Here is a 27,360-nt window from a genome sequence, read left to right on the forward strand (position 1 = left end):
TGTTATTTTAAAATAGTGCTGGTATGTACTATTTACTCTGAAACAGGAAAGAGATGAAGATTTCTGTTTGTAAGAGGAAAATGATTTTAGCAACCGTTACTAAAATCGATGGCTGTTTCCACACAGGACTGTTGAGAGGAATTAACTTCAGTTGGGGGAAACAGTGAGCAGACTTTTGCTGCTTGAGGTATGACACATTTCTAACAAGACTCGGTAATGCTGGAAGCTGTCATTTTCCCTATGGGAACCGGTAAGCCATTTTCTTAGTTTAAGTAAAAGAATAAAGGGCTTCATTAGGGCTTAAAAAACTGGTAGACATTTTTCTGGGCTAAAACGATTACTTTACTAAGTATATTTGGCAGATTATTACTTTTAATAGTTGTTAAATCTTGGGGATTGTTTTAATAAAAACGGCAGGCACTGTATTGGACACCTTTTTCACTGGGGGCCTTTTCTAGTCATAGACAGAGCCTCATTTCTCCAACATAGGTGTGTCCGGTCCACGGCGTCATCCGTACTTGTGGGATATTCTCTTCCCCAACAGGAAATGGCAAAGAGCCCAGCAAAGCTGGTCACATGATCCCTCCTAGGCTCCGCCTACCCCAGTCATTCTCTTTGCCGTTGTACAGGCAACATCTCCACGGAGATGGCTTAGAGTTTTTTAGTGTTTAACTGTAGTTTTTATTATTCAATCAAGAGTTTGTTATTTTAAAATAGTGCTGGTATGTACTATTTACTCAGAAACAGAAAAGAGATGAAGATTTCTGTTTGTATGAGGAAAATGATTTTAGCAACCGTCACTAAAATCCATGGCTGTTCCACACAGGACTGTTGAGAGCAATTAACTTCAGTTGGGGGAACAGTGAGCAGTCTCTTGCTGCTTGAGGTATGACATATTCTAACAAGACGATGTAATGCTGGAAGCTGTCATTTTCCCTATGGGATCCGGTAAGCCATGTTTATTAAGATCGTAAATAAGGGCTTCACAAGGGCTTATTAAGACTGTAGACTTTTTCTGGGCTAAATCGATTCATTATTAACACATATTTAGCCTTGAGGAATCATTTTATCTGGGTATTTTGATATAATAATATCGGCAGGCACTGTTTTAGACACCTTATTCTTTAGGGGCTTTCCCAAATCATAGGCAGAGCCTCATTTTCGCGCCGGTGTTGCGCACTTGTTTTTGAGAGGCATGACATGCAGTCGCATGTGAGAGGAGCTCTGATACTTAGAAAAGACTTTCTGAAGGCGTCATTTGGTATCGTATTCCCCTTTGGGCTTGGTTGGGTCTCAGCAAAGCAGATACCAGGGACTGTAAAGGGGTTAAAGTTAAAAACGGCTCCGGTTCCGTTATTTTAAGGGTTAAAGCTTCCAAATTTGGTGTGCAATACTTTTAAGGCTTTAAGACACTGTGGTGAAAATTTGGTGAATTTTGAACAATTCCTTCATGTTTTTTCGCAATTGCAGTAATAAAGTGTGTTCAGTTTAAAATTTAAAGTGACAGTAACGGTTTTATTTTAAAACGTTTTTTGTACTTTGTTATCAAGTTTATGCCTGTTTAACATGTCTGAACTACCAGATAGACTGTGTTCTGAATGTGGGGAAGCCAGAATTCCTATTCATTTAAATAAATGTGATTTATGTGACAATGACAATGATGCCCAAGATGATTCCTCAAGTGAGGGGAGTAAGCATGGTACTGCATCATTCCCTCCTTCGTCTACACGAGTCTTGCCCACTCAGGAGGCCCCTAGTACATCTAGCGCGCCAATACTCCTTACTATGCAACAATTAACGGCTGTAATGGATAATTCTGTCAAAAACATTTTAGCCAAAATGAACACTTATCAGCGTAAGCGTGACTGCTCTGTTTTAGATACTGAAGAGCATGACGACGCTGATAATAATGGTTCTGAAGGGCCCCTAACCCAGTCTGATGGGGCCAGGGAGGTTTTGTCTGAGGGAGAAATTACTGATTCAGGGAACATTTCTCAACAAGCTGAACCTGATGTGATTAAGTTTAAATTTAAGTTGGAACATCTCCGCATTCTGCTCAAGGAGGTATTATCCACTCTGGATGATTGTGACAAGTTGGTCATCCCAGAGAAACTATGTAAAATGGACAAGTTCCTAGAGGTCCCGGGGCTCCCAGAAGCTTTTCCTATACCCAAGCGGGTGGCGGATATTGTTAATAAAGAATGGGAAAGGCCCGGTATTCCTTTCGTCCCTCCCCCCATATTTAAAAAATTGTTTCCTATGGTCGACCCCAGAAAGGACTTATGGCAGACAGTCCCCAAGGTCGAGGGAGCGGTTTCCACTTTAAACAAACGCACCACTATACCCATAGAGGATAGTTGTGCTTTCAAAGATCCTATGGATAAAAAATTAGAAGGTTTACTTAAAAAGATGTTTGTTCAGCAGGGTTACCTTCTACAACCAATTTCATGCATTGTCCCTGTAGCTACAGCCGCATGTTTCTGGTTCGATGAGCTGATAAAGGCGGTCGATAGTGATTCTCCTCCTTATGAGGAGATTATGGACAGAATCAATGCTCTCAAATTGGCTAATTCTTTCACCCTAGACGCCACTTTGCAATTGGCTAGGTTAGCGGCTAAGAATTCAGGGTTTGCTATTGTGGCGCGCAGAGCGCTTTGGTTGAAATCTTGGTCAGCTGATGCGTCTTCCAAGAACAAGCTACTTAACATGCCTTTCAAGGGGAAAACGCTGTTTGGCCCTGACTTGAAAGAGATTATCTCTGATATCACTGGGGGTAAGGGCCACGCCCTTCCTCAGGATCGGCCTTTCAAGGCAAAAAATAAACCTAATTTTCGTCCCTTTCGTAGAAACGGACCAGCCCAAAGTGCTACGTCCTCTAAGCAAGAGGGTAATACTTCTCAAGCCAAGCCAGCTTGGAGACCAATGCAAGGCTGGAACAAGGGAAAGCAGGCCAAGAAACCTGCCACTGCTACCAAGACAGCATGAAATGTTGGCCCCCGATCCGGGACCGGATCTGGTGGGGGGCAGACTCTCTCTCTTCGCTCAGGCTTGGGCAAGAGATGTTCTGGATCCTTGGGCGCTAGAAATAGTCTCCCAAGGTTATCTTCTGGAATTCAAGGGGCTTCCCCCAAGGGGGAGGTTCCACAGGTCTCAGTTGTCTTCAGACCACATAAAAAGACAGGCATTCTTACATTGTGTAGAAGACCTGTTAAAAATGGGAGTGATTCATCCTGTTCCATTAAGAGAACAAGGGATGGGGTTCTACTCCAATCTGTTCATAGTTCCCAAAAAAGAGGGAACGTTCAGACCAATCTTAGATCTCAAGATCTTAAACAAGTTTCTCAAGGTTCCATCGTTCAAAATGGAAACCATTCGAACTATTCTTCCTTCCATCCAGGAAGGTCAATTCATGACCACAGTGGATTTAAAGGATGCGTATCTACATATTCCTATCCACAAGGAACATCATCGGTTCCTAAGGTTCGCATTCCTGGACAAGCATTACCAGTTCGTGGCGCTTCCTTTCGGATTAGCCACTGCTCCAAGGATTTTCACAAAGGTACTAGGGTCCCTTCTAGCTGTGCTAAGACCAAGGGGCATTGCTGTAGTACCTTACTTGGACGACATTCTGATTCAAGCGTCGTCCCTTCCTCAAGCAAAGGCTCACACGGACATTGTCCTGGCCTTTCTCAGATCTCACGGATGGAAAGTGAACGTGGAAAAGAGTTCTCTATCTCCGTCAACAAGGGTTCCCTTCTTGGGAACAATAATAGACTCCTTAGAAATGAGGATTTTTCTGACAGAGGCCAGAAAAACAAAACTTCTAGACTCTTGTCGGATACTTCATTCCGTTCCTCTTCCTTCCATAGCGCAGTGCATGGAAGTGATCGGTTTGATGGTAGCGGCAATGGACATAGTTCCTTTTGCGCGCATTCATCTAAGACCATTACAACTGTGCATGCTCAGTCAGTGGAATGGGGACTATACAGACTTGTCTCCGAAGATACAAGTAAATCAGAGGACCAGAGACTCACTCCGTTGGTGGCTGTCCCTGGACAACCTGTCACAAGGGATGACATTCCGCAGACCAGAGTGGGTCATTGTCACGACCGACGCCAGTCTGATGGGCTGGGGCGCGGTCTGGGGATCCCTGAAAGCTCAGGGTCTTTGGTCTCGGGAAGAATCTCTTCTACCGATAAATATTCTGGAACTGAGAGCGATATTCAATGCTCTCAAGGCTTGGCCTCAGCTAGCGAGGGCCAAGTTCATACGGTTTCAATCAGACAACATGACAACTGTTGCGTACATCAACCATCAGGGGGGAACAAGGAGTTCCCTGGCGATGGAAGAAGTGACCAAAATCATTCTATGGGCGGAGTCTCACTCCTGCCACCTGTCTGCTATCCACATCCCAGGAGTGGAAAATTGGGAAGCGGATTTTCTGAGTCGTCAGACTTTGCATCCGGGGGAGTGGGAACTCCATCCGGAAATCTTTGCCCAAGTCACTCAGCTGTGGGGCATTCCAGACATGGATCTGATGGCCTCTCGTCAGAACTTCAAAGTTCCTTGCTACGGGTCCAGATCCAGGGATCCCAAGGCGGCTCTAGTGGATGCACTAGTAGCACCTTGGACCTTCAAACTAGCTTATGTGTTCCCGCCGTTTCCTCTCATCCCCAGGCTGGTAGCCAGGATCAACCAGGAGAGGGCGTCGGTGATCTTGATAGCTCCTGCGTGGCCACGCAGGACTTGGTATGCAGATCTGGTGAATATGTCATCGGCTCCACCTTGGAAGCTACCTTTGAGACGAGACCTTCTTGTTCAGGGTCCGTTCGAACATCCGAATCTGGTTTCACTCCAGCTGACTGCTTGGAGATTGAACGCTTGATCTTATCAAAGCGAGGGTTCTCAGATTCTGTTGTCGATACTCTTATTCAGGCCAGAAAGCCTGTAACTAGAAAGATTTACCACAAAATTTGGAAAAAATATATCTGTTGGTGTGAATCTAAAGGATTCCCTTGGGACAAAGTTAAGATTCCTAAGATTCTATCCTTCCGTCAAGAAGGATTGGAAAAAGGATTATCTGCAAGTTCCCTGAAGGGACAGATTTCTGCCTTGTCTGTGTTACTTCACAAAAAGCTGGCAGCTGTGTCAGATGTTCAAGCCTTTGTTCAGGCTCTGGTTAGAATTAAGCCTGTTTACAAACCTTTGACTCCTCCTTGGAGTCTCAACTTAGTTCTTTCAGTTCTTCAGGGGGTTCCGTTTGAACCCTTACATTCCGTTGATATTAAGTTATTATCTTGGAAAGTTTTGTTTTTAGTTGCAATTTCTTCTGCTAGAAGAGTTTCGGAATTATCTGCTCTGCAGTGTTCTCCTCCTTATCTGGTGTTCCATGCAGATAAGGTGGTTTTACGTACTAAACCTGGTTTTCTTCCAAAAGTTGTTTCTAACAAAAACATTAACCAGGAGATTATCGTACCTTCTCTGTGTCCGAAACCAGTTTCAAAGAAGGAACGTTTGTTGCACAATTTGGATGTTGTTCGCGCTCTAAAATTCTATTTAGATGCTACAAAGGATTTTAGACAAACATCTTCCTTGTTTGTTGTTTATTCAGGTAAAAGGAGAGGTCAAAAAGCAACTTCTACCTCTCTCTCTTTTTGGATTAAAAGCATCATCAGATTGGCTTACGAGACTGCCGGACGGCAGCCTCCCGAAAGAATCACAGCTCATTCCACTAGGGCTGTGGCTTCCACATGGGCCTTCAAGAACGAGGCTTCTGTTGATCAGATATGTAGGGCAGCGACTTGGTCTTCACTGCACACTTTTACCAAATTTTACAAGTTTGATACTTTTGCTTCTTCTGAGGCTATTTTTGGGAGAAAGGTTTTGCAAGCCGTGGTGCCTTCCATTTAGGTGACCTGATTTGCTCCCTCCCTTCATCCGTGTCCTAAAGCTTTGGTATTGGTTCCCACAAGTAAGGATGACGCCGTGGACCGGACACACCTATGTTGGAGAAAACAGAATTTATGTTTACCTGATAAATTACTTTCTCCAACGGTGTGTCCGGTCCACGGCCCGCCCTGGTTTTTTAATCAGGTCTGATAATTTATTTTCTTTAACTACAGTCACCACGGTATCATATGGTTTCTCCTATGCAAATATTCCTCCTTAACGTCGGTCGAATGACTGGGGTAGGCGGAGCCTAGGAGGGATCATGTGACCAGCTTTGCTGGGCTCTTTGCCATTTCCTGTTGGGGAAGAGAATATCCCACAAGTAAGGATGACGCCGTGGACCGGACACACCGTTGGAGAAAGTAATTTATCAGGTAAACATAAATTCTGTTTTTCGCGCCTCTAATGCGCAGTTGTTTTTGGAAAGCATGGCATGCAGATGCATGTGTGAGGAGCTAAGAACCACTGAAAAAGCTTATAGAAGGCATCATTTGGTATCGTATTCCCCTCTGGGCTTGGTTGGGTCTCAGCAAAGCAGATACCTGGGACTGTATAGGGGTTAAATGTAAAAACTGCTCCGGTTCCGTTATTTTAAGGGTTAAAGCTTTCAAATTTGGTGTGCAATACTTTTAAGGCTTTAAGTTACTGTGGTGAAATTTTGGTGAAATTTGAACAATTCCTTCATACTTTTTCACATATTCAGTAATAAAGTGTGTTCAGTTTGAAATTTAAAGGGACAGTAACGGTTTTATTGTAAAACGTTTTTTGTGCTTTGTTGACAAGTTTAAGCCTGTTTAACATGTCTGAACCATCAGATAACGATGTTCTATATGTATGAAAGCCAATGTGTCTCCCCATTTAAATATATGTGATATATTTGTGTCATAATGTCCAAACAAAGTAGGGATAATAATGCCATAGATATGATATTGCCCAAGATGATTCCTCTAATGAGGGGAGTAAGCATGGTACTGCATCATCCCCTTCTGTGTCTACACCAGTTTTGCCCACACAAGAGGCCCCTAGTACATCTAGTGCGCCAATACTTATTACCATACAACAATTAATGGCTGTAATGGATAATTCTATTGCATGCATTTTTTTCCAAAATGCCTACTTATCAGAGAAAGCGTGATTGCTCTGTTTTAAACACTGAAGAGCAAGAGGACGCTGATGATATCTGTTCTGACATACCCTCACACCTATCTGAAGGGGCCAGGAGGGAGGTTTTGTCTGAGGGAGAAATTTAAGATTCAGGGAAAATTTCTCAACAAGCAGAACCTGATATTGTAACTTTTAAATTTAAATTTCAACATCTCCACGCACTACTTAAGGAGGTATTATCTACTCTGGATGATTGTGACAATTTGGTCATTCCAGAGAAATTAGGTAAGATGGACAAGTTCCTAGAGGTTCCGGTGCCCCCCGATGTTTTTCCTATACCCAAGCGGGTGGCGGACATAGTAAATAAGGAGTGGGAAAGGCCCGGCATACCTTTTGTCCTCCCCCTATATTTAAGAAATTAGTTCCTATAGTCGACCCCAGAAAGGACTTATAGCATACAGTCCCCAAGGTCGAGGGGGCGGTTTCTACTCTAAACAAACGCACTTCTATTCCTATAGAAGATAGTTGTGCTTTCAAGATCCTATGGATTAAAGGTTAGAGGGTTTGCTTAAAAAGATGTTTGTTCAGCAAGGTTACCTTCTACAACCAATTTCATGCATTGTTCCTGTCACTACAGCTGCGTGTTTCTGGTTCGAAGAACTAGAAAAGTCGCTCAATAAAGAATCTTCGTACGAGGAGGTTTTGGACAGAGTTCAAGCTCTTAAATTGGCTAACTCTTTTTTATTTTAGATGCCGCTTTGCAATTAGCTAGATTAGCGGCGAATAATTCAGGGTTTGCTATCGTGGCGCGCAGAGCGCTTTTGCTTAACATCCCTTTCAAGGGTAAAACACTGTTTGGCCCTGACTTGAAAGAGATTATTTCAGACATCACTGGGGGAAAGGGCCACGCCCTTCCTCTGGATAGGTCTTTTAAGGCTAAAAAGAAGCCAAATTTTCGTCCCTTTCGCAGAAACGGACCAGCCTCAAATTCTACACCCTCTAAGCAAGAGGGTAATACTTCTCAAACCAAGCCAGCCTGGAGGCCGATGCAAGGCTGGAACAAGGGTAAGCAGGCCAAGTCACCTGCCACTGCTACCAAAACAGCATGAAGTGTTGGCCCCCGATCTGGGAAGGATCTGGTGGGGGGCAGACTTTCTCTCTTTGCTCAGGCTGGGGCAAGAGATGTTCAGGATCCTTGGGCGCTAGAAATAGTTTCTCAAGGTTATCTCCTGGAATTCAGGGAACTACCCCCAAGGGGAAGGTTCCACGGGTCTCAATTATCTTCGAACAGGCATTCTTACACTGTGTAGAAGACCTGTTAACATGGGAGTGATTCATCCTGTTCCATTAGGAGAACAAGGGATGGGTTTTTACTCCAACCTGTTCATAATTCCCAAAAAAGAGGGAACATTCAGACCTATTTTAGATCTCAAGATTCTAAACAAGTTTCTAAGGGTTTCATCATTCAAAATGGAAACCATTCGAACGATCCTTCCTACCATCCAGGAAGGTCAATTCATGACCACGGTGGACTTAAAGGATGCGTACCTACGTATTCCTATCCACAAGGAACTTTTTCGGTTCCTAAGGTTCGCCTTTCTGGACAAGCATTACCTGTGGCACTTCCATTCGGATTAGCCACTGCTCCAAGGATTTTCACAAGGGTACTAGGGTCCCTTCTAGCGGTGCTAAGACCAAGGGGCATTGCAGTAGTACCTTACTTGGACGACATCCTGATTCACGTGTCGTCTCTGTCAAAAGCAAGGGCTCATACGGACATTGTCCTAGCCTTTCTCAGATCTCACAGGTGGAAAGTGAACATAGAAAAAAGTTCTCTGTCCCCGTCAACAAGAGTTCCCTTCTTGGGAACAATAATAGTTTCCTTAGAAATGATGGTTTTTCTGACAGAGGCCAGAAAATCAAAACTTCTAAGCTCTTGTCAGGTACTTCATTCTGTTCTTCTTCCTTCCATAGCGCAGTCCATGGAAGTAATAGGGTTGATGGTTGCGGCAATGGACATAGTTCCTTTTGCACGAATTCATCTAAGACCATTGCACCTGGGCATGCTCAGACAGTGGAATGGGGATTATACAGACTTGTCTCCGACGATACAAGTAGATCAAATAACCAGAGATTCACTCCGTTGGTGGCTGACCCTGGACAACCTGTCACAGGGAATGAGCTTCCGCAGACCAGAATAGGTCATTGTCACGACCGACGCCAGTCTGGTGGGCTGGGGCGTGGTCTGGGAACCCCTGAAAACTCAGGGTCTATGGTTTCGGGAAGACTCTCTTCTCCCGATAAACATAATGGAACTGAGAGCGATATTCAATGCTCTCAAGGCTTGGCCTCGACTAGCAAAGGCCAAATTCATAAGGTTTCAATCAGTCATCATGACGACTGTTACATATATCAACCATCAGGGGGTAACAAGGAGTTCCCTGGCGATGGAGGAGCATCCGGGGGAGTGGGAACTCCATCTGGAAATCTTTGCCCAAATAACTCAATTATGGGGCATTCCAGACTTGTTTCTGATGGCCTCTCGTCAGAACTTCATGGTCCCTTGTTACGGGTCCAAATCCAGGGATCCCAAGGCGACTCTATTGGATACAATAGTAGCACCTTGGAACTTCAACCTAGCTTATGTATTCCTACCGTTTCCTCTCATTCCCAGGCTGGTAGCCAGGATCAATCTGGAGAGGGCTTCGGTGACCTTGATAGTTCCTGTGTGGCCACGCAGGACTTGGTATGCAGACCTGGTGAATGTGTCATCGGCTCCACCATGGAAGCTACCTTTGAGACAGGACCTTCTTATTCAGGGTCCATTCGAACATCCGAATCTGGTTTTCCTCCAACTGATTGCTTGGAGTTTGAACGCTTGATTTTATCAATGCGTGGGTTTTCAGATTCTGTAATAGATACTCTTATTCAGGCTAGAAAGCCTGTATCTAGAAAAATTTACCATAATATATGGAAAAAATATATCTGTTGGTGTGAATCTAAAGGATTCCCATGGAACAAGATAAAAATTCCTAAGATTCTTTCCTTTCTACAAGAAGGTTTGGAGAAAGGATTTTCTGCGAGTTCTCTGAAGGGACAGATCTCTGCTTTATCTGTTTTACTTCACAAAAGGCTGGCAGCTGTGCCAGACGTTTAAGCGTTTGTTCAGGCTCTGGTTAGAATCAAGCCTGTTTACAGACCTTTGACTCTTCCCTGGAGTCTTAATCTAGTTCTTTCAGTTCTTCAAGGGGTTCCGTTTGAACCCTTACATTCCATAGATATTAAGTTATTATCTTGGAAAGTTTTGTTTTAGGTTGCAATTTCTTCCGCTAGAAGAGTTTCTGAGTTATCTGCTCTGCAGTGTTCTCCGCCCTATCTGGTCCATGCAGATAAGGTGGTTTTTACGTACTGAGCCTGGTTTTCTTCCGAAGGTTGTTTCCAACAAAAATATTAACCAGGAGATAGTTGTACCTTCTTTGTGTCCGAATCCAGTTTCATAGAAGGAACGTTTGTTACACAATTTGGACGTTGTCCGTGCTCTAAAATTCTATTTAGATGCTACAAAGGATTTCAGACAAACATCTTCCTTGTTTGTTGTTTATTCTGGTAAAAGGAGAGGTCAAAAAGCAACTTCTACCTCTCTATCTTTTTGGCTTAAAAGCATCATCAGATTGGTTTATGAGACTGCCGGACGGCAGCCTCCTGAAAGAATCACAGCTCATTCCACTAGGGCCGTGGCTTCCACATGGGCCTTTAAGAACGAGGCTTCTGTTGATCAGATATGTAAGGCAGCGACTTGGTCTTCACTGCACACTTTTACCAAATTTTACAAATTTGATACTTTTGCTTCTTCTGAGGCTATTTTTGGGAGAAAGGTTTTGCAAACCGTGGTGCCTTCCATCTAGGTGACCTGATTTGCTCCCTCCCATCATCCGTGTCCTAAAGCTTTGGTATTGGTTCCCACAAGTAAGGATGACGCCGTGGACCGGACACACCTATGTTGGAGAAAACAGAATTTATTTTTACCTGATAAATTACTTTCTCCAACGGTGTGTCCGGTCCACGGCCCGCCCTGGTTTTTTAATCAGGTCTGATGATTTATTTTCTTTAACTACAGTCACCACGGTATCATATGATTTCTCCTATGCAAATATTCCTCCTTTACGTCGGTCGAATGACTGGGGAAGGCGGAGCCTAGGAGGGATCATGTGACCAGCTTTGCTGGGCTCTTTGCCATTTCCTGTTGGGGAAGAGAATATCCCACAAGTAAGGATGACGCCGTGGACCGGACACACCGTTGGAGAAAGTAATTTATCAGGTAAACATAAATTCTGTTATTTGTTTCTTTAGTCAATCCTAGCGTTTGTAAAACGCTAGGATTTACTTTCACTTTAATGTTTTTAAAAGTAGGAACTAATACTTGGTGCATGGTAGCACTTTTATAACTCATGGGATTATAGAAACTTAAAAATCAGTTGACATATTAAAGTTAGTGAGAAGCAAGAGCACTGCTATAAAGAGACTTTGAAGACGCGCTTTTAGATATGAAAGTGTCAGGTTAAATGAGTCTCTTGGTTCTTATTGTTGCAGAAACCTTTTTCTATATTTTTAATGTTTGATCTTTACTCCATGTGCAGGCATTTACCCATACAGCAAAGTATGACGATGCGATCTCCGATTACTTCCGCAAACAGTACAGTAAAGGCATCTCGCAGCTCCCACTCCGGTATGGCATGAACCCTCACCAGATTCCTGCACAGCTCTACACTCGTGGCCCACAATTACCCCTAACAGGTGGGTACTCTGGCCTGTTCATGCACTGGTAAGTGTAATACTGGGGGAGCTGTTATTGGGAGTTTCCCAGAATATCTGCTATTTATATAGTGTCTATAGGGGTCACACATTCTTACATTTATTTTTATAAACAAAAGCTTTAAAATCTGGGAAAGGCCAGATAACACAAATACTAGTTTCTGCAGCATAAATGCAGTGTTTTGCCATTACATTTTGTTTCTGAGGCATCTTAATGTATTTGTACCCTGTAGTGCTGAATGGAGCTCCTGGATTCATTAACCTTTGTGATGCACTGAATGCTTGGCAGCTGGTGAAAGAACTAAAAAAAGCACTGGGACTGCCTGCTGCAACATCCTTTAAGCATGTTAGCCCAGCAGGTAATGTGTTGAAACAAAATTACTGATGTATACTAAAAGTTTTGAAAGAAGTTTTTTGACTTAAATCATTTTGATGCTATTGGATCCTAATCTGTATTTTTTTACTTTGCATTGTTGAAACCTCAGCCATTACTTTTTAACCACTAGGTGCTGCTGTAGCAGTTCCACTGACTGAAGAAGAGGCTAAGGTCTGCATGGTACACGATATGTTCCCCAACCTAACCCCTTTGGCCACAGCATATGCCAGAGCAAGAGGTAAGCACTAAGGATTCCTCTTCATGTAAAGCTTACAATCCTGTTACAAGTCTTAACCCTTGTAATATGTTCACAGGCGCAGACAGAATGTCCTCTTTTGGAGACTTTATTGCCGTTTCAGATATATGTGATGTCGCCACCGCAAAAATTATATCTCGAGAGGTAAAGAAAATGGGGTAGGGGGTGGGAATAGACATTTTTATAATCTTTCTTTTTTTTTTTTATTGTACCAGCCTTTCTTTTGATAGTAGAATATAATGCACATATGTTTACTTGTAATAAATTTATTGGAAACGTTTCTTTTAAAGAGCATACAGAAATGAAAATGGTTCTTCTCTCTAGTGCACATATCTAAGTATGCTCCATTACTTTGTCTCAGGTGTCCGATGGTATTGTCGCTCCAGGATACGAGGAAGAAGCTCTTAAAATTCTGTCCAAAAAAAAGAATGGAAGCTATTGTGTCTTGCAGGTGAGAGGACACCGTTCTTAAAAATTGATTTGTTGGGGCGGGATGGTGGTTTTTATTACATCTGACTTCATTAGATTTATTTTCCAGGCGCTATCTTTTTTTTTTTTTTTTTCACTTCAGCCTTTGAGTTGTCAGTCTCACTACATTCATATAGATCTATATTGAAAACGCACTTTACTCCAGTTACTGTTCATTTTAGATGGACCCGGAGTATGAGCCTGATGGTATGGAACTTCGGAGCATTTTTGGGCTGCAGCTGGAGCAGAAGATAAATGATGGCATTATTGATAACAATTTATTTAGCAACTTGGTGACAACGAAAAAAGAGGTGAAAACCAATACTTTACCATCTTCCCATATTTAAATCATTTAATTTATTAAACCAGAGGAATGCTGTTTCCTAAAATTTAGGTGTAATTTGCTTCAACTTTTTATTTTGTCTAAAAAGATATTCTATATTTCTTCAGCTTCCAGAGTCTGCCACTAGAGACCTGAGTGTAGCCACAATCGCTGTCAAATTTACTCAATCTAATTCTGTCTGCTACGCCAAGGATGGGCAGGTACCAAGATTCTAACCGTGACTTTACATTGTTTATCTTTAAACCCTTGTATTGATGGTAAAAGAGCATGATTACTGACCATGTTGTAGATTTTGGTATATTGCATAGGACTTGTGATTTAAGGCATAAGTGCAGTTATTTAACCACTAAGACATTTGTAACATTCTGTCACTTCAACAAGAAGCCATTGTTAATTGTAATCTGCCTGGACAATGGTTTCAGAAATACACATTCTTACCGTAAGAAGACACAGATTACGTTTCTTTCATGTAATTAGCAAGAGTCCATGAGCTAGTGACGTATGGGATATACATTCCTACCAGGAGGGGCAAAGTTTCCCAAACCTTAAAATGCCTATAAATACACCCCTCACCACACCCACAATTCAGTTTTACAAACTTTGCCTCCGATGGAGGTGGTGAAGTAAGTTTGTGCTAGATTCTACGTTGATATGCGCTCCGCAGCAAGTTGGAGCCAGGTTTTCCTCTCAGCGTGCAGTGAATGTCAGAGGGATGTGAGGAGAGTATTGCCTATTTGAATGCAGTGATCTCCTTCTAAGGGGTCTATTTCATAGGTTCTCTGTTATCGGTCGTAGAGATTCATCTCTTACCTCCCTTTTCAGATCGACGATATACTCTTATATATACCATTACCTCTGCTGATTCTCGTTTCAGTACTGGTTTGGCTATCTGCTATATGTAGATGAGTGTCCTGGGGTAAGTAAGTCTTATTTTCTGTGACACTCCTAGCTATGGTTGGGCACTTTGTTTATAAAGTTCTAAATATATGTATTCAAACATTTATTTGCCTTGACTCAGAATGTTCAACTTTCCTTATTTTTCAGACAGTCAGTTTCATATTTGGGATAATGCATTTTAATTTAACATTTTTTACCTTAAAATTTGTCTTTTTCCCTGTGGGCTGTTAGGCTCGCGGGGGCTGAAAATGCTTCATTTTATTGCGTCATTCTTGGCGCGGACTTTTTTGGCGCAAAAATTCTATTTCCGTTTCCGGCGTCATACGTGTCGCCGGAAGTTGCGTCATTCTTTGACGTTATTTTGCGCCAAAAATGTCGGCGTTCCGGATGTGGCGTCATTTTTGGCGCCAAAAAGCATTTAGGCGCCAAATAATGTGGGCGTCTTATTTGGCGCGAAAAAATATGGGCGTCACTTTTGTCTCCACATTATTTAAGTCTCATTTTTTATTGCTTCTGGTTGCTAGAAGCTTGTTCTTTGGCATTTTTTCCCATTCCTGAAACTGTCATTTAAGGAATTTGATCAATTTTGCTTTATATGTTTTTTTCTTTTACATATTGCAAGATGTTCCACGTTGCAACTGAGTCAGAAGTTACTTCAGGAAAGTCACTGCACAGTGCTGGAGCTACCAAGCTAAGTGTATCTGCTATAAACTTTTGGTATCTGTTTCTCCAGCTGTTATTTGTATTGCATGTCATGTCAAACTTATTAATGCAGATAAAATTTCCTTTAGTACTGTTACATTACCTGTTGCTGTTCCGTCAACATCTAATTTTCAGAGTGTTCCTGATAACATAAGAGATTTTATTTTTTAAATCCATTAAGAAGGCTATGTCTGTTATTTCTCCTTCTAGTATACATAAAAGTCTTTTAAAACTTCTCTTTTTTCAGATGAATTTTTAAATGAACATCATCATTCTGATACTGATAATGGTTCTTCTGGTTCAGAGGTTTCTGTCTCAGAGGTTGATGCTGATAAATCTTTGTATTTGTTCAAGATGGAATTTATTCGTTCTTTACTTAAAGAAGTGTTATTTGCATTAGAAATAGAGGATTCTGGTCCTCTTGATTCTAAATGTAAACGTTTAAATAAGGTTTTTAAATCTCCTGTAGTTATTCCAGAAGTGTTTTATCTCCCTGATGCTATTTCTGAAGTAATTTCCAGGGAATGGAATAATTTGGGTAATTTATTTACTCCTTCTAGACGTTTAAGCAAATTATATCCTGTGCCATCTGACAGATTAGAGTTTTTTGAGACAAAAATCCCTAAGGTTATGGGGCTATCTCTACTCCTGCTAATGTACTACTATTCCTACGGCAGATAGTACTTCATTTAAGGATCCTTTAGATAGGAAAATTGAATCCTTTCTAAGAAAAGCTTACTTATGTTCAGGTAATCTTCTTAGACCTGCTATATTTTTAGTGGATGTTGCTGCAGCTTCAACTTTTTGATTAGAATCTTTAGAGCAACAAGTAACAGATCATAATTTTATAGCATTATTATTATTCTATAACATGCTAATAATTTTATTGGTGATACCATCTTTGATATCATTAGAGTTGATGTCAGGTATATGTCTCTAGCTATTTTAGCTAGAGAAGCTTTATGGATTAAACTTGGAATGCTGACATGTCTTCTAAGTCATCTTTGCTTTCCCTTTCTTTCCAGGGTAAATAATCATTTTAGTTCCTTTCCTTACAAGGAACAAAAGCCTGATCCTTCATCCTCAGGAGCGGTATCAGTTTGGAAACTATTTCCAGTTTGGAATATATCCAAGCCTTATAGAAACCTATAGCCAGCTCCTAAGTACCTATGAAGGTGCGGCCCTTATTCCAGCTCAGCTGGTATGGGGCAGATTACGTTTTCTTCAAAGAAATTTGGATCAATTCCGTTCTTAATCTCTGGTTTCAGAAACATTGTTTCAGAAAGGTACAGAATTGGCTTCAAGTTAAGGCCTCCTGCTAAGAGATTCTTTTCTTTCCCGTGTCCCAGTTAACACAGCAAAGGCTCAGCATTTCTGTAATGTGTTTCAGATCTAGAGTTGGCTGGAGTATTTATGCCAGTTCCAGTTCTGGAACAGGGGCTGGGGTTTTATTTTATCTCTTCATTTGTACCAAAGAAGGTCAATTCCTTCAGACCAGTTCCGGATCTGTCATTATTGAATCGTTATGTTAGGATACCAACATTCAAGATGGTTACTGTAGGACTATCCTGCCTTTTGTTTAGCAAGGGCATTATATGTCTACAATAGATTTACAGGATGTGTATCTGCATATTCCGATTCATCCAGATCACTTTTAGTGTCTGAGATTCTCTTTTTAGACAAGCATTACCAGTTTTGTGGCTCTACCGTTTGGCCTAGCCTCAGTTCCAAGAATTTTTTTCAAAGGTTCTCGGTGCCCCTTTTTTCTGTAATCAGAGAATAGGGTTTTGGTATTTCCTTATTTGGACGATATCTTGGTACTTGCTCAGTCTTCTCATTTTCGAAGAATCTCATACGAATCGACTTGTGTTGTTTCTTCAATTTCATGGTTGGAGGATCAATTTACCATTCAGTTCATTGATTCCTCAGACAAGGGTAACCTTTTTAGGTTTCTAGATAAATTCAGTGTCTATGACTCTGTCCTTGTCAGACAAGAGAAGTTTAACATTGATATCAGCTTGTCAAAACCTTCAGTCACAATCATTCCCTTTGGTAGCCTTATGCATGGAAATGTTGGGTCTTAGGACTGCCGCATCAGATGCGATCTCCTTTGCTCATTTTCACATGCGACCTCTTCAGCTCTGTATGCTGACCCAATGGTGCAGGGATTACTCAAAGATATCTCAATTAATATCTTTAAACCGATTTTACAACACTCTCTGACATGGTGGACAGATCACCATCGTTTAGTTCAGGGGGCTTCTTTGTTCTTCCGACCTGGACTATAATCTCAACAGATGCAAGTCTTACAGGTTGGGGAGCTGTGTGGGGGTATCTGACGGCACAAGGGGTTTGGGAATCTCAGGAGGTGAGATTTCCGATCAATATTTTGGAACTCCGTGCAATTTTCAGAGCTCTTCAGTCTTGGCCTCTTCTCAAGAGAGAGTTGTTCATTTGTTTTCAGATAGACAATGTCACAACTGTGGCATACATCAATCATCAAGGAGGGACTCACAGTCCTCTGGCTATGAAAGAAGTATCTCGAATTTTGGTTTGGGCGGAATCCAGCTCCTGTCTAATCTCTGCGGTTCATATCCCAGGTATGGACAAATGGAAAGCGGATTATCTCAGTCGCCAAACGTTGCATCCGGGCGAATGGTCTCTTCACCCAGAGGTATTTCTTCAGATTGTTCAAATGTGGGAACTTCCAGAAATAGATCTGATGGCTTCTCATCTAAACAAGAAACTTCCCAGGTATCTGTCCAGATCCCGGGATCCTCAGGCGGAGGCAGTGGATGCATTATCACTTCCTTGGAAGTATCATCCTGCCTATATCTTTCCGCCTCTAGTTCTTCTTCCAAGAGTAATCTCCAAGATTCTGAAGGAATGCTAGTTTGTTCTGCTGGTAGCTCCGGCATGGGCGGATCTTGTCCGGATGGCCTCTTGCCAACCGTGGACTCTTCCGTTAAGACCAGACCTTTTGTCTCAAGGTCCTTTTTTCCATCAGGATCTGAAATCCTTAAATTTAAAGGTATGGAGATTGAACGCTTGATTCTTGGTCAAAGAGGTTTCTCTGACTCTGTGATTAATACTATGTTACTGGCTCGTAAATCTGTATCCAGAGAGATATATTATAGAGTCTGGAAGACTTATATTTCTTGGTGTCTTTCTCATCATTTTTCTTGGCATTCTTTTAGAATACCGAGAATATTACAGTTTCTTCAGGATGGTTTAGATAAGGGTTTGTCCGCAAGTTCCTTGAAAGGTCAAATCTCTGCTCTTTCTGTTCTTTTTCACAGACAGATTGCTATTCTTCCTGATATTCATTGTTTTGTACAAGCTTTGGTTCGTATAAAGCCTGTCATTAAGTCAATTTCTCCTCCTTGGAGTTTGAATTTGGTTCTGGGGGCTCTTCAAGCTCCTCCATTTGAACCTATGCATTCATTGGATAATAAATTACTTTCTTGGAAAGTTTTGTTCCTTTTGGCCATCTCTTCTGCCAGAAGAGTTTCTGAATTATCTGCTCTTTCTTGTGAGTCTCCTTTTCTGATTTTTCATCAGGATAAGGCGGTGTTGCGAACTTCTTTTGAATTTTTACCTAAGTTGTGAATTCCAACAACATTAGTAAAGACATTGTGGTTCCTTCATTATGTCTTAATCCTAAGAATTCTAAGGAGAAATCGTTGCATTCTTTGGATGTTATTAGAGCTTTGAAATATTATGTTGAAGCTACTAAGTCTTTCCGAAAGACTTCAAGTTTATTTGTTATCTTTTCCGGTTTTAGAAAGGCCAGAAAACTTCTGCCATTTCTTTGGCATCTTGGTTGAAATCTTTAATTCATCTTGCCTATGTTGAGTCGGGTAAGACTCCGCCTCATAGGATTACAGCTCATTCTACTAGGTCAGTTTCTACTTCCTGGGCGTTTAGGAATGAAGCTTCGGTTGATCAGATTTGCAAAGCGGCAACTTGGTCCTCTTTGCATACTTTTACCAAATTCTACCATTTTGTTGTATTTTCTTCTTCTGAAGCAGTTTTTGGTAGAAAAGTACTTCAGGCAGCGTTTTCAGTTTGAATCTTCTGCTTATGTTTTTTCATTAAACTTTATTTTGGGTGTGGATTATTTTCAGCAGGAATTGGCTGTCTTTATTTTATCCCTCCCTCTCTAGTGACTCTTGTGTGGAAAGATCCACATCTTGGGTAGTCATTATCCCATACGTCACTAGCTCATGGACTCTTGCTAATTACATGAAAGAAAACATAATTTATGTAAGAACTTACCTGATAAATTCATTTCTTTCATATTAGCAAGAGTCCATGAGGCCCGCCCTTTTTTTGTGGTGGTTATGATTTTTTTGTATAAAGCACAATTATTCCAATTCCTTTTTTTATATGCTTTCGCACTTTTTTCTTATCACCCCACTTCTTGGCTATTCGTTAAACTGAATTGTGGGTGTGGTGAGGGGTGTATTTATAGGCATTTTAAGGTTTGGGAAACTTTGCCCCTCCTGGTAGGAATGTATATCCCATACGTCACTAGCTCATGGACTCTTGCTAATATGAAAGAAATGAATTTATCAGGTAAGTTCTTACATAAATTATGTTTTTTATAGAATATTTTTGACAGGACTATTTATGAATTCTAACATTTTCTTTATGAATTAACTCCTATGACTCCCCTACTTGCTTTCAGGTTGTGGGCATTGGTGCTGGACAGCAGTCTCGGATACACTGCACACGACTGGCAGGAGATAAAGTTGATAACTGGTGGCTTCGGCATCACCCACGCGTTCTTTCTATGAAGTTCAAAGCAGGGATAAAGAGAGCAGAGATTTCAAATGCCATCGATCAGTATGTAAGCGGTGAAATTGCAGAGGTGAGAAATCCAGTGACGCTGCAAACTGTTGCATGAGCACTAATTTCATAGAATGCTATAACTAATGTAGCAACTACCCTTCATTTTTAAGAAACCATTACATTTAAGAATGCGTTATGTTTCAGCAGTTTTATGTTGTAACTAGAGCAATATATATAATTTTCTAAAGGATCCTTTTTAATCATTTAATACATTTAAAACCCTTTATCTAAACTGCTTGGGGACGGAGAAGGTTTGGATTCAGAATATTTGTATATTTGAATCTGTAAAATTGGGATAGACTTCAGAGGGGATTTGGGAACGAGTATAAACAACTATCTTTTATGTCATTTAATTTTCATAATACAGCTTATATGGTTTAATTTGTAATACTCTTGTATGCATAGCACCATCAAAGATAGTACTGTAATCAGAAAGGTAACAGATGTTTTAAATAAATATAACCTAAGATTTGCATTTTAGAACTCAAAAAGTAAACCAAAGATGCAGGAAGAGAAAAAACATAATTTATGTAAAAACTTACCTGATAAATTAATTTCTTTCATATTGGCAAGAGTCCATGAGCTAGTGACGTATGGGATATACAATCATACCAGGAGGGGCAAAGTTTCCCAAACCTCAAAATGCCTATAAATACACCCCTCACCACACCCACAATTCAGTTTAACGAATAGCCAAGTAGTGGGGTGATAAAGAAAGGAGTAAAAAGCATCAACAAAGGAATTTGGAAATAATTGTGCTTTATACAAAAAATCATAACCATAAAAAGGGTGGGCCTCATGGACTCTTGCCAATATGAAAGAAATTAATTTATCAGGTAAATTCTTACATAAATTATGTTTCTTTCATGTAATTAGCAAGAGTCCATGAGCTAGTGACGTATGGGATATACATTCCTACCAGGAGGGGCAAAGTTTCCCAAACCTCAAAATGCCCACAAATACACCCCTCACCACACCCACAAATCAGTTTTACAAACTTTGCCTCCTATGGAGGTGGTGAAGTAAGTTTGTGCTAGATTCTACGTTGATATGCGCTCCGCAGCAGGTTGGAGCCCGGTTTTCCTCTCAGCGTGCAGTGAATGTCAGAGGGATGTGAGGAGAGTATTGCCTATTTGAATTCAATGATCTCCTTCTATGGGGTCTATTTCATAGGTTCTCTGTTATCGATCGTAGAGATTCATCTCTTACCTCCCTTTTCAGATCAACGATATACTCATATATATATATATATATATATATATGTATGTATATATATGTATATATATATATATATATATATATGTATATATATATATATGTATATATATATATGTATGTATATATGTATATGTATATGTATATATATATGTATATATATGTATATGTATATATATATATATATAAAATATCTATATATCTATATCTCTATCATTACCTCTGCTGATTTTCGTTTCAGTACTGGTTTGGCTTTCTACAACATGTAGATGAGTGTCCTGGGGTAAGTAAGTCTTATTTTCTGTGACACTCTAAGCTATGGTTGGGCACTTTTTTTATAAAGTTCTAAATATATGTATTCAAACATTTATTTGCCTTGACTCAGGATGTTCAACATTCCTTATTTTCAGACAGTCAGTTTCATATTTGGGATAATGCATTTGAATAAATCATTTTTTTCTTACCTTAAATTTTGACTTTTCCCTGTGGGCTGTTAGGCTCGCGGGGGCTGAAAATGCTTCATTTTATTGCGTCATTATTGGTGCGGACTTTTTTGGCGCAAATTTTTTTTTTCTGTTTCCGGCGTCATACGTGTCGCCGGAAGTTGCGTCATTTTTGACGTTCTTTTGCGCCAAAATTGTCGGCGTTCCGAGAATTTTACAGTTTCTTCAGGATGGTTTGGATAAAGGTTTGTCTGCAAGTTCCTTGAAAGGACAAATCTCTGCTCTTTCTGTTCTTTTTCACAGAAAGATTGCTAATCTTCCTGATATTCATTGTTTTGTACAAGCTTTGGTTCGTATAAAACCTGTCATTAAGTCAATTTCTCCTCCTTGGAGTTTGAATTTGGTTCTGGGGGCTCTTCAAGCTCCTCCGTTTGAACCCATGCATTCATTGGACATTAAATTACTTTCTTGGAAAGTTTTGTTCCTTTTGGCCATCTCTTCTGCCAGAAGAGTTTCTGAATTATCTGCTCTTTCTTGTGAGTCTCCTTTTCTAATTTTTCACCAGGATAAGGCGGTGTTGCGAACTTCTTTTAAATTTTTACCTAAGGTTGTGAATTCCAACAACATTAGTAGAGAAATTGTGGTTCCTTCATTATGTCCTAATCCTAAGAATTCTAAGGAGAAATCATTGCATTCTTTGGATGTAGTTAGAGCTTTGAAATATTATGTTGAAGCTACTAAGAATTTCCGAAAGACTTCTAGTCTATTTGTTATCTTTTCCGGTTCTAGGAAAGGTCAGAAGGCCTCTGCCATTTCTTTGGCATCTTGGTTGAAATCTTTAATTCTTCATGCTTATGTCGAGTCGGGTAAATCTCCGCCTCAAAGGATTACAGCTCATTCTACTAGGTCAGTTTCTACTTCCTGGGCGTTTAGGAATGAAGCTTCGGTTGATCAGATTTGCAAAGCAGCAACTTGGTCTTCTTTGCATACTTTTACTAAATTCTACCATTTTGATGTGTTTTCTTCTTCTGAAGCTGTTTTTGGTAGAAAAGTACTTCAGGCAGCTGTTTCAGTTTGAATCTTCTGCTTATAATTTCAGTTTTTTTCATTATAAAATTTAAACTTTATTTTGGGTGTGGATTATTTTTCAGCGGAATTGGCTGTCTTTATTTTATCCCTCCCTCTCTAGTGACTCTTGCGTGGAAAGATCCACATCTTGGGTAGTCATTATCCCATACGTCACTAGCTCATGGACTCTTGCTAATTACATGAAAGAAAACATAATTTATGTAAGAACTTACCTGATAAATTCATTTCTTTCATATTAGCAAGAGTCCATGAGGCCCGCCCTTTTTGTGGTGGTTCTGATTTTTTTATTTTTTTTTGTATAAAGCACAATTATTCCAATTCCTTATGTTATATGCTTTCGCACTTTTTTCTTATCACCCCACTTCTTGGCTATTCGTTAAACTGATTTGTGGGTGTGGTGAGGGGTATATTTGTGGGCATTTTGAGGTTTGGGAAACTTTGCCCCTCCTGGTAGGAATGTATATCCCATACGCCACTAGCTCATGGACTCTTGCTAATATGAAAGAAATGAATTTATCAGGTAAGTTCTTACATAAATTATGTTTCTCCAACATAGGTGTGTCCGGTCCACGGCGTCATCCTTACTTGTGGGATATTCTCTTCCCCAACAGGAAATGGCAAAGAGCCCAGCAAAGCTGGTCACATGATCCCTCCTAGGCTCCGCCTACCCCAGTCATTCTCTTTGCCGTTGTACAGGCAACATCTCCACGGAGATGGCTTAGAGTTTTTTAGTGTTTAACTGTAGTTTTTCATTATTCAATCAAGAGTTTGTTATTTTCAAATAGTGCTGGTACGTACTATTTACTCAGAAACAGAAAAGAGATGAAGAATTCTGTTTGTATGAGGAAAATGATTTTAGCAACCGTAACTAAAATCCATGGCTGTTCCACACAGGACTGTTGAGAGCAATTAACTTCAGTTGGGGGAACAGTTTGCAGTCTCTTGCTGCTTGAGGTATGACACATTCTAACAAGACGATGTAATGCTGGAAGCTGTCATTTTCCCTATGGGATCCGGTAAGCCATGTTTATTACGATTGTAAATAAGGGCTTCACAAGGGCTTATTTAAACTGTAGACTTTTTTTGGGCTAAATCGATTGATATTAACACTTATTTAGCCTTGAGGAATCATTTATTCTGGGTATTTTGATTTAATAATATCGGCAGGCACTGTTTTAGACACCTTATTCTTTAGGGGCTTTCCCAAAGCATAGGCAGAGTCTCATTTTCGCGCCGGTGTGGCGCACTTGTTTTTGAGAGGCATGGCATGCAGTCGCATGTGAGAGGAGCTCTGATACTTATAAAAGACTTCTGAAGGCGTCATTTGGTATCGTATTCCCCTTTGGGTTTGGTTGGGTCTCAGCAAAGCAGATACCAGGGACTGTAAAGGGGTTTAAAGCTTAAAACGGCTCCGGTTCCGTTATTTTAAGGGTTAAAGCTTCCAAAATTGGTGTGCAATATTTTCAAGGCTTTAAGACGCTGTGGTGAAAATTTGGTGAATTTTGAACAATTCCTTCATGTTTTTTCGCAATTGCAGTAATAAAGTGTGTTCAGTTTAAAATTTAAAGTGACAGTAACGGTTTTATTTTAAAACGTTTTTTGTACTTTCTGATCAAGTTTATGCCTGTTTAACATGTCTGAACTACCAGATAGACTGTGTTCTGAATGTGGGGAAGCCAGAATCCCTATTCATTTAAATAAATGTGATTTATGTGATAATGACAATGATGCCCAAGATGATTCCTCAAGTGAGGGGAGTAAGCATGGTACTGCATCATTCCCTCCTTCGTCTACACGAGTCTTGCCCACTCAGGAGGCCCCTAGTACATCTAGCGCGCCAATACTCCTTACTATGCAACAATTAACGGCTGTAATGGATAATTCTGTCAAAAACATTTTAGCCAAAATGAACCCTTGTCAGCGTAAGCGTGGCTGCTCTGTTTTAGTTACTGAAGAGCATGACGACGCTGATATTAATATCTCTGAAGGGCCCCTAACCCAATCTGAGGGGGCCAGGGAGGTTTTGTCTGAGGGAGAAATTACTGATTTAGGGAACATTTCTCAGCAGGCTGAATCTGATGTGATTACATTTAAATTTAAATTGGAACATCTCCGCATTTTGCTTAAGGAGGTATTATCCACTCTGGATGATTGTGAAAATTTAGTCATCCCAGAGAAACTATGTAAAATGGACAAGTTCCTAGAGGTGCCGGGGCTCCCAGAAGCTTTTCCTATACCCAAGCGGGTGGCGGACATTGTTAATAAAGAATGGGAAAGGCCCGGTATTCCTTTCGTCCCTGGTTTGATGAACTGCTTAAGGTGCTCGATAGTGACTCTCCTCCTTATGAGGAGATTATGGACAGAATCAATGCTCTCAAATTGGCTAATTCTTTCACTCTAGACGCCTCTTTGCAATTGGCTAAGTTAGCGGCTAAGAACTCTGGGTTTGCTATTGTGGCGCGCAGAGCGCTTTGGTTGAAATCTTGGTCGGCTGATGCGTCTTCCAAGAACAAGCTACTAAACATTCCTTTCAAGGGGAAAACGCTGTTTGGTCCTGACTTGAAAGAGATTATCTCTGATATCACTGGGGGTAAGGGCCACGCCCTTCCTCAGGATCGGCCCTTCAAGGCAAAAAATAGACCTAATTTTCGTCCCTTTCGTAAAAACGGACCAGCCCAAGGTGCTACGTCCTCTAAGCAAGAGGGTAATACTTCCCAGGCCAAGCCAGCTTGGAGACCAATGCAAGGCTGGAACAAGGGAAAGCAGGCCAAGAAACCTGCCACTGCTACCAAGACAGCATGAAATATTGGCCCCCGATCCGGGACCGGATCTGGTGGGGGGCAGACTCTCTCTCTTCGCTCAGGCTTGGGCAAGAGATGTTCTGGATCCTTGGGCGCTAGAAATAGTCACCCAGGGTTATCTTCTGGAATTCAAGGGACTTCCCCCAAGGGGGAGGTTCCACAAGTCGCAGTTGTCTTCAGACCACATAAAAAGACAGGCGTTCTTACATTGTGTAGAAGACCTGTTAAAAATGGGAGTGATTCATCCTGTTCCATTAAGAGAACAAGGGATGGGGTTCTACTCCAATCTGTTCATAGTTCCCAAAAAAGAGGGGACGTTCAGACCAATCCTAGATCTCAAGATCTTAAACAAATTTCTCAAGGTCCCATCGTTCAAGATGGAAACCATTCGAACTATCCTTCCTTCCATCCAGGAAGGTCAATTTATGACCACGGTGGATTTAAAGGATGCGTATCTACATATTCCTATCCACAAGGAACATCATCGGTTCCTAAGGTTTGCATTCCTGGACAAACATTACCAGTTCGTGGCGCTTCCTTTCGGATTAGCCACTGCTCCAAGGATTTTCACAAAGGTACTAGGGTCCCTTCTAGCGGTGCTAAGACCAAGGGGCATTGCAGTAGTACCTTACCTGGACGACATTCTGATTCAAGCGTCGTCCCTTCCTCAAGCAAAGGCTCACACGGACATTGTCCTGGCCTTTCTCAGATCTCACGGCTGGAAAGTGAACGTGGAAAAGAGTTCTCTATCCCCGTCAACAAGGGTTCCCTTCTTGGGAACAATTATAGACTCCTTAGAAATGAGGATCTTTCTAACAGAGGCCAGAAAATCAAAGCTTCTGGACTCTTGTCGGATACTTCATTCCGTTCCTCTTCCTTCCATAGCTCAGTGCATGGAAGTGATCGGGTTGATGGTGGCGGCGATGGACATAGTTCCTTTTGCGCGCATTCATCTAAGACCATTACAACTGTGCATGCTCAGTCAGTGGAATGGGGACTATACAGACTTGTCTCCGAAGATACAAGTAAATCAGAGGACCAGAGACTCACTCCGTTGGTGGCTGTCCCTGGACAATCTGTCTCAAGGGATGATGTTCCACAGACCAGAGTGGGTCATTGTCACGACCGACGCCAGTCTGATAGGCTGGGGCGCGGTCTGGGGATCCCTGAAAGCTCAGGGTCTTTGGTCTCGGGAAGAATCTCTTCTACCGATAAATATTTTGGAACTGAGAGCGATATTCAATGCGCTCCAGGCCTGGCCCCAGCTTGCGAGGACCAGGTTCATACGGTTTCAATCAGACAACATGACGACTGTTGCGTACATCAACCATCAGGGGGGAACAAGGAGTTCCCTAGCGATGGAAGAAGTAACCAAAATTATTCTTTGGGCGGAGTCTCACTCCTGCCACCTGTCTGCTATCCACATCCCAGGAGTGGAAAATTGGGAAGCGGATTTTCTGAGTCGTCAGACATTGCATCCGGGGGAGTGGGAACTCCATCCGGAAATCTTTGCCCAAGTCACTCACCTGTGGGGCATTCCAGACATGGATCTGATGGCCTCTCGTCAGAACTTCAAAGTTCCTTGCTACGGGGCCAGATCCAGGGATCCCAAGGCGGCTCTAGTGGATGCACTAGTAGCACCTTGGACCTTCAAACTAGCTTATGTGTTCCCGCCATTTCCTCTCATCCCCAGGCTGATAGCCAGGATCAAGCAGGAGAGGGCGTCGGTGATCTTGATAGCTCCTGCGTGGCCACGCAGGACTTGGTATGCAGATCTGGTGAATATGTCATCGGCTCCACCTTGGAAGCTACCTTTGAGACGAGACCTTCTTGTTCAGGGTCCGTTCGAACATCCGAATCTGGTTTCACTCCAGCTGACTGCTTGGAGATTGAACGCTTGATTTTATCGAAGCGAGGATTCTCAGATTCTGTGATCGATACTCTTGTTCAGGCCAGAAAGCCTGTGACTAGAAAGATTTACCACAAAATTTGGAAAAAATATATCTGTTGGTGTGAATCTAAAGGATTCCCTTGGGACAAGGTTAAGATTC

General features: G+C 41.4%; 1 protein-coding gene across 1 annotated transcript in view; it reads left to right on the plus strand.

Moving 5' to 3' along the window:
• The window catches only part of ATIC (5-aminoimidazole-4-carboxamide ribonucleotide formyltransferase/IMP cyclohydrolase), a 191,276-nt gene that overhangs the window by 83,346 nt on the left and 80,570 nt on the right, over window positions 1-27,360 (plus strand). The window contains exons 7-14 of the mRNA XM_053698807.1: window positions 11,691-11,847; window positions 12,099-12,224; window positions 12,372-12,479; window positions 12,556-12,641; window positions 12,859-12,948; window positions 13,148-13,276; window positions 13,416-13,508; window positions 19,598-19,780. Coding sequence (XP_053554782.1) covers window positions 11,691-11,847; window positions 12,099-12,224; window positions 12,372-12,479; window positions 12,556-12,641; window positions 12,859-12,948; window positions 13,148-13,276; window positions 13,416-13,508; window positions 19,598-19,780 — 972 coding nt within the window. The remainder of the gene's footprint in view (window positions 1-11,690; window positions 11,848-12,098; window positions 12,225-12,371; window positions 12,480-12,555; window positions 12,642-12,858; window positions 12,949-13,147; window positions 13,277-13,415; window positions 13,509-19,597; window positions 19,781-27,360) is intronic.

This window comes from Bombina bombina, chromosome 1, assembly GCF_027579735.1.
Source record: "Bombina bombina isolate aBomBom1 chromosome 1, aBomBom1.pri, whole genome shotgun sequence".
In the NCBI taxonomy this organism is placed as follows: domain Eukaryota; kingdom Metazoa; phylum Chordata; class Amphibia; order Anura; family Bombinatoridae; genus Bombina; species Bombina bombina.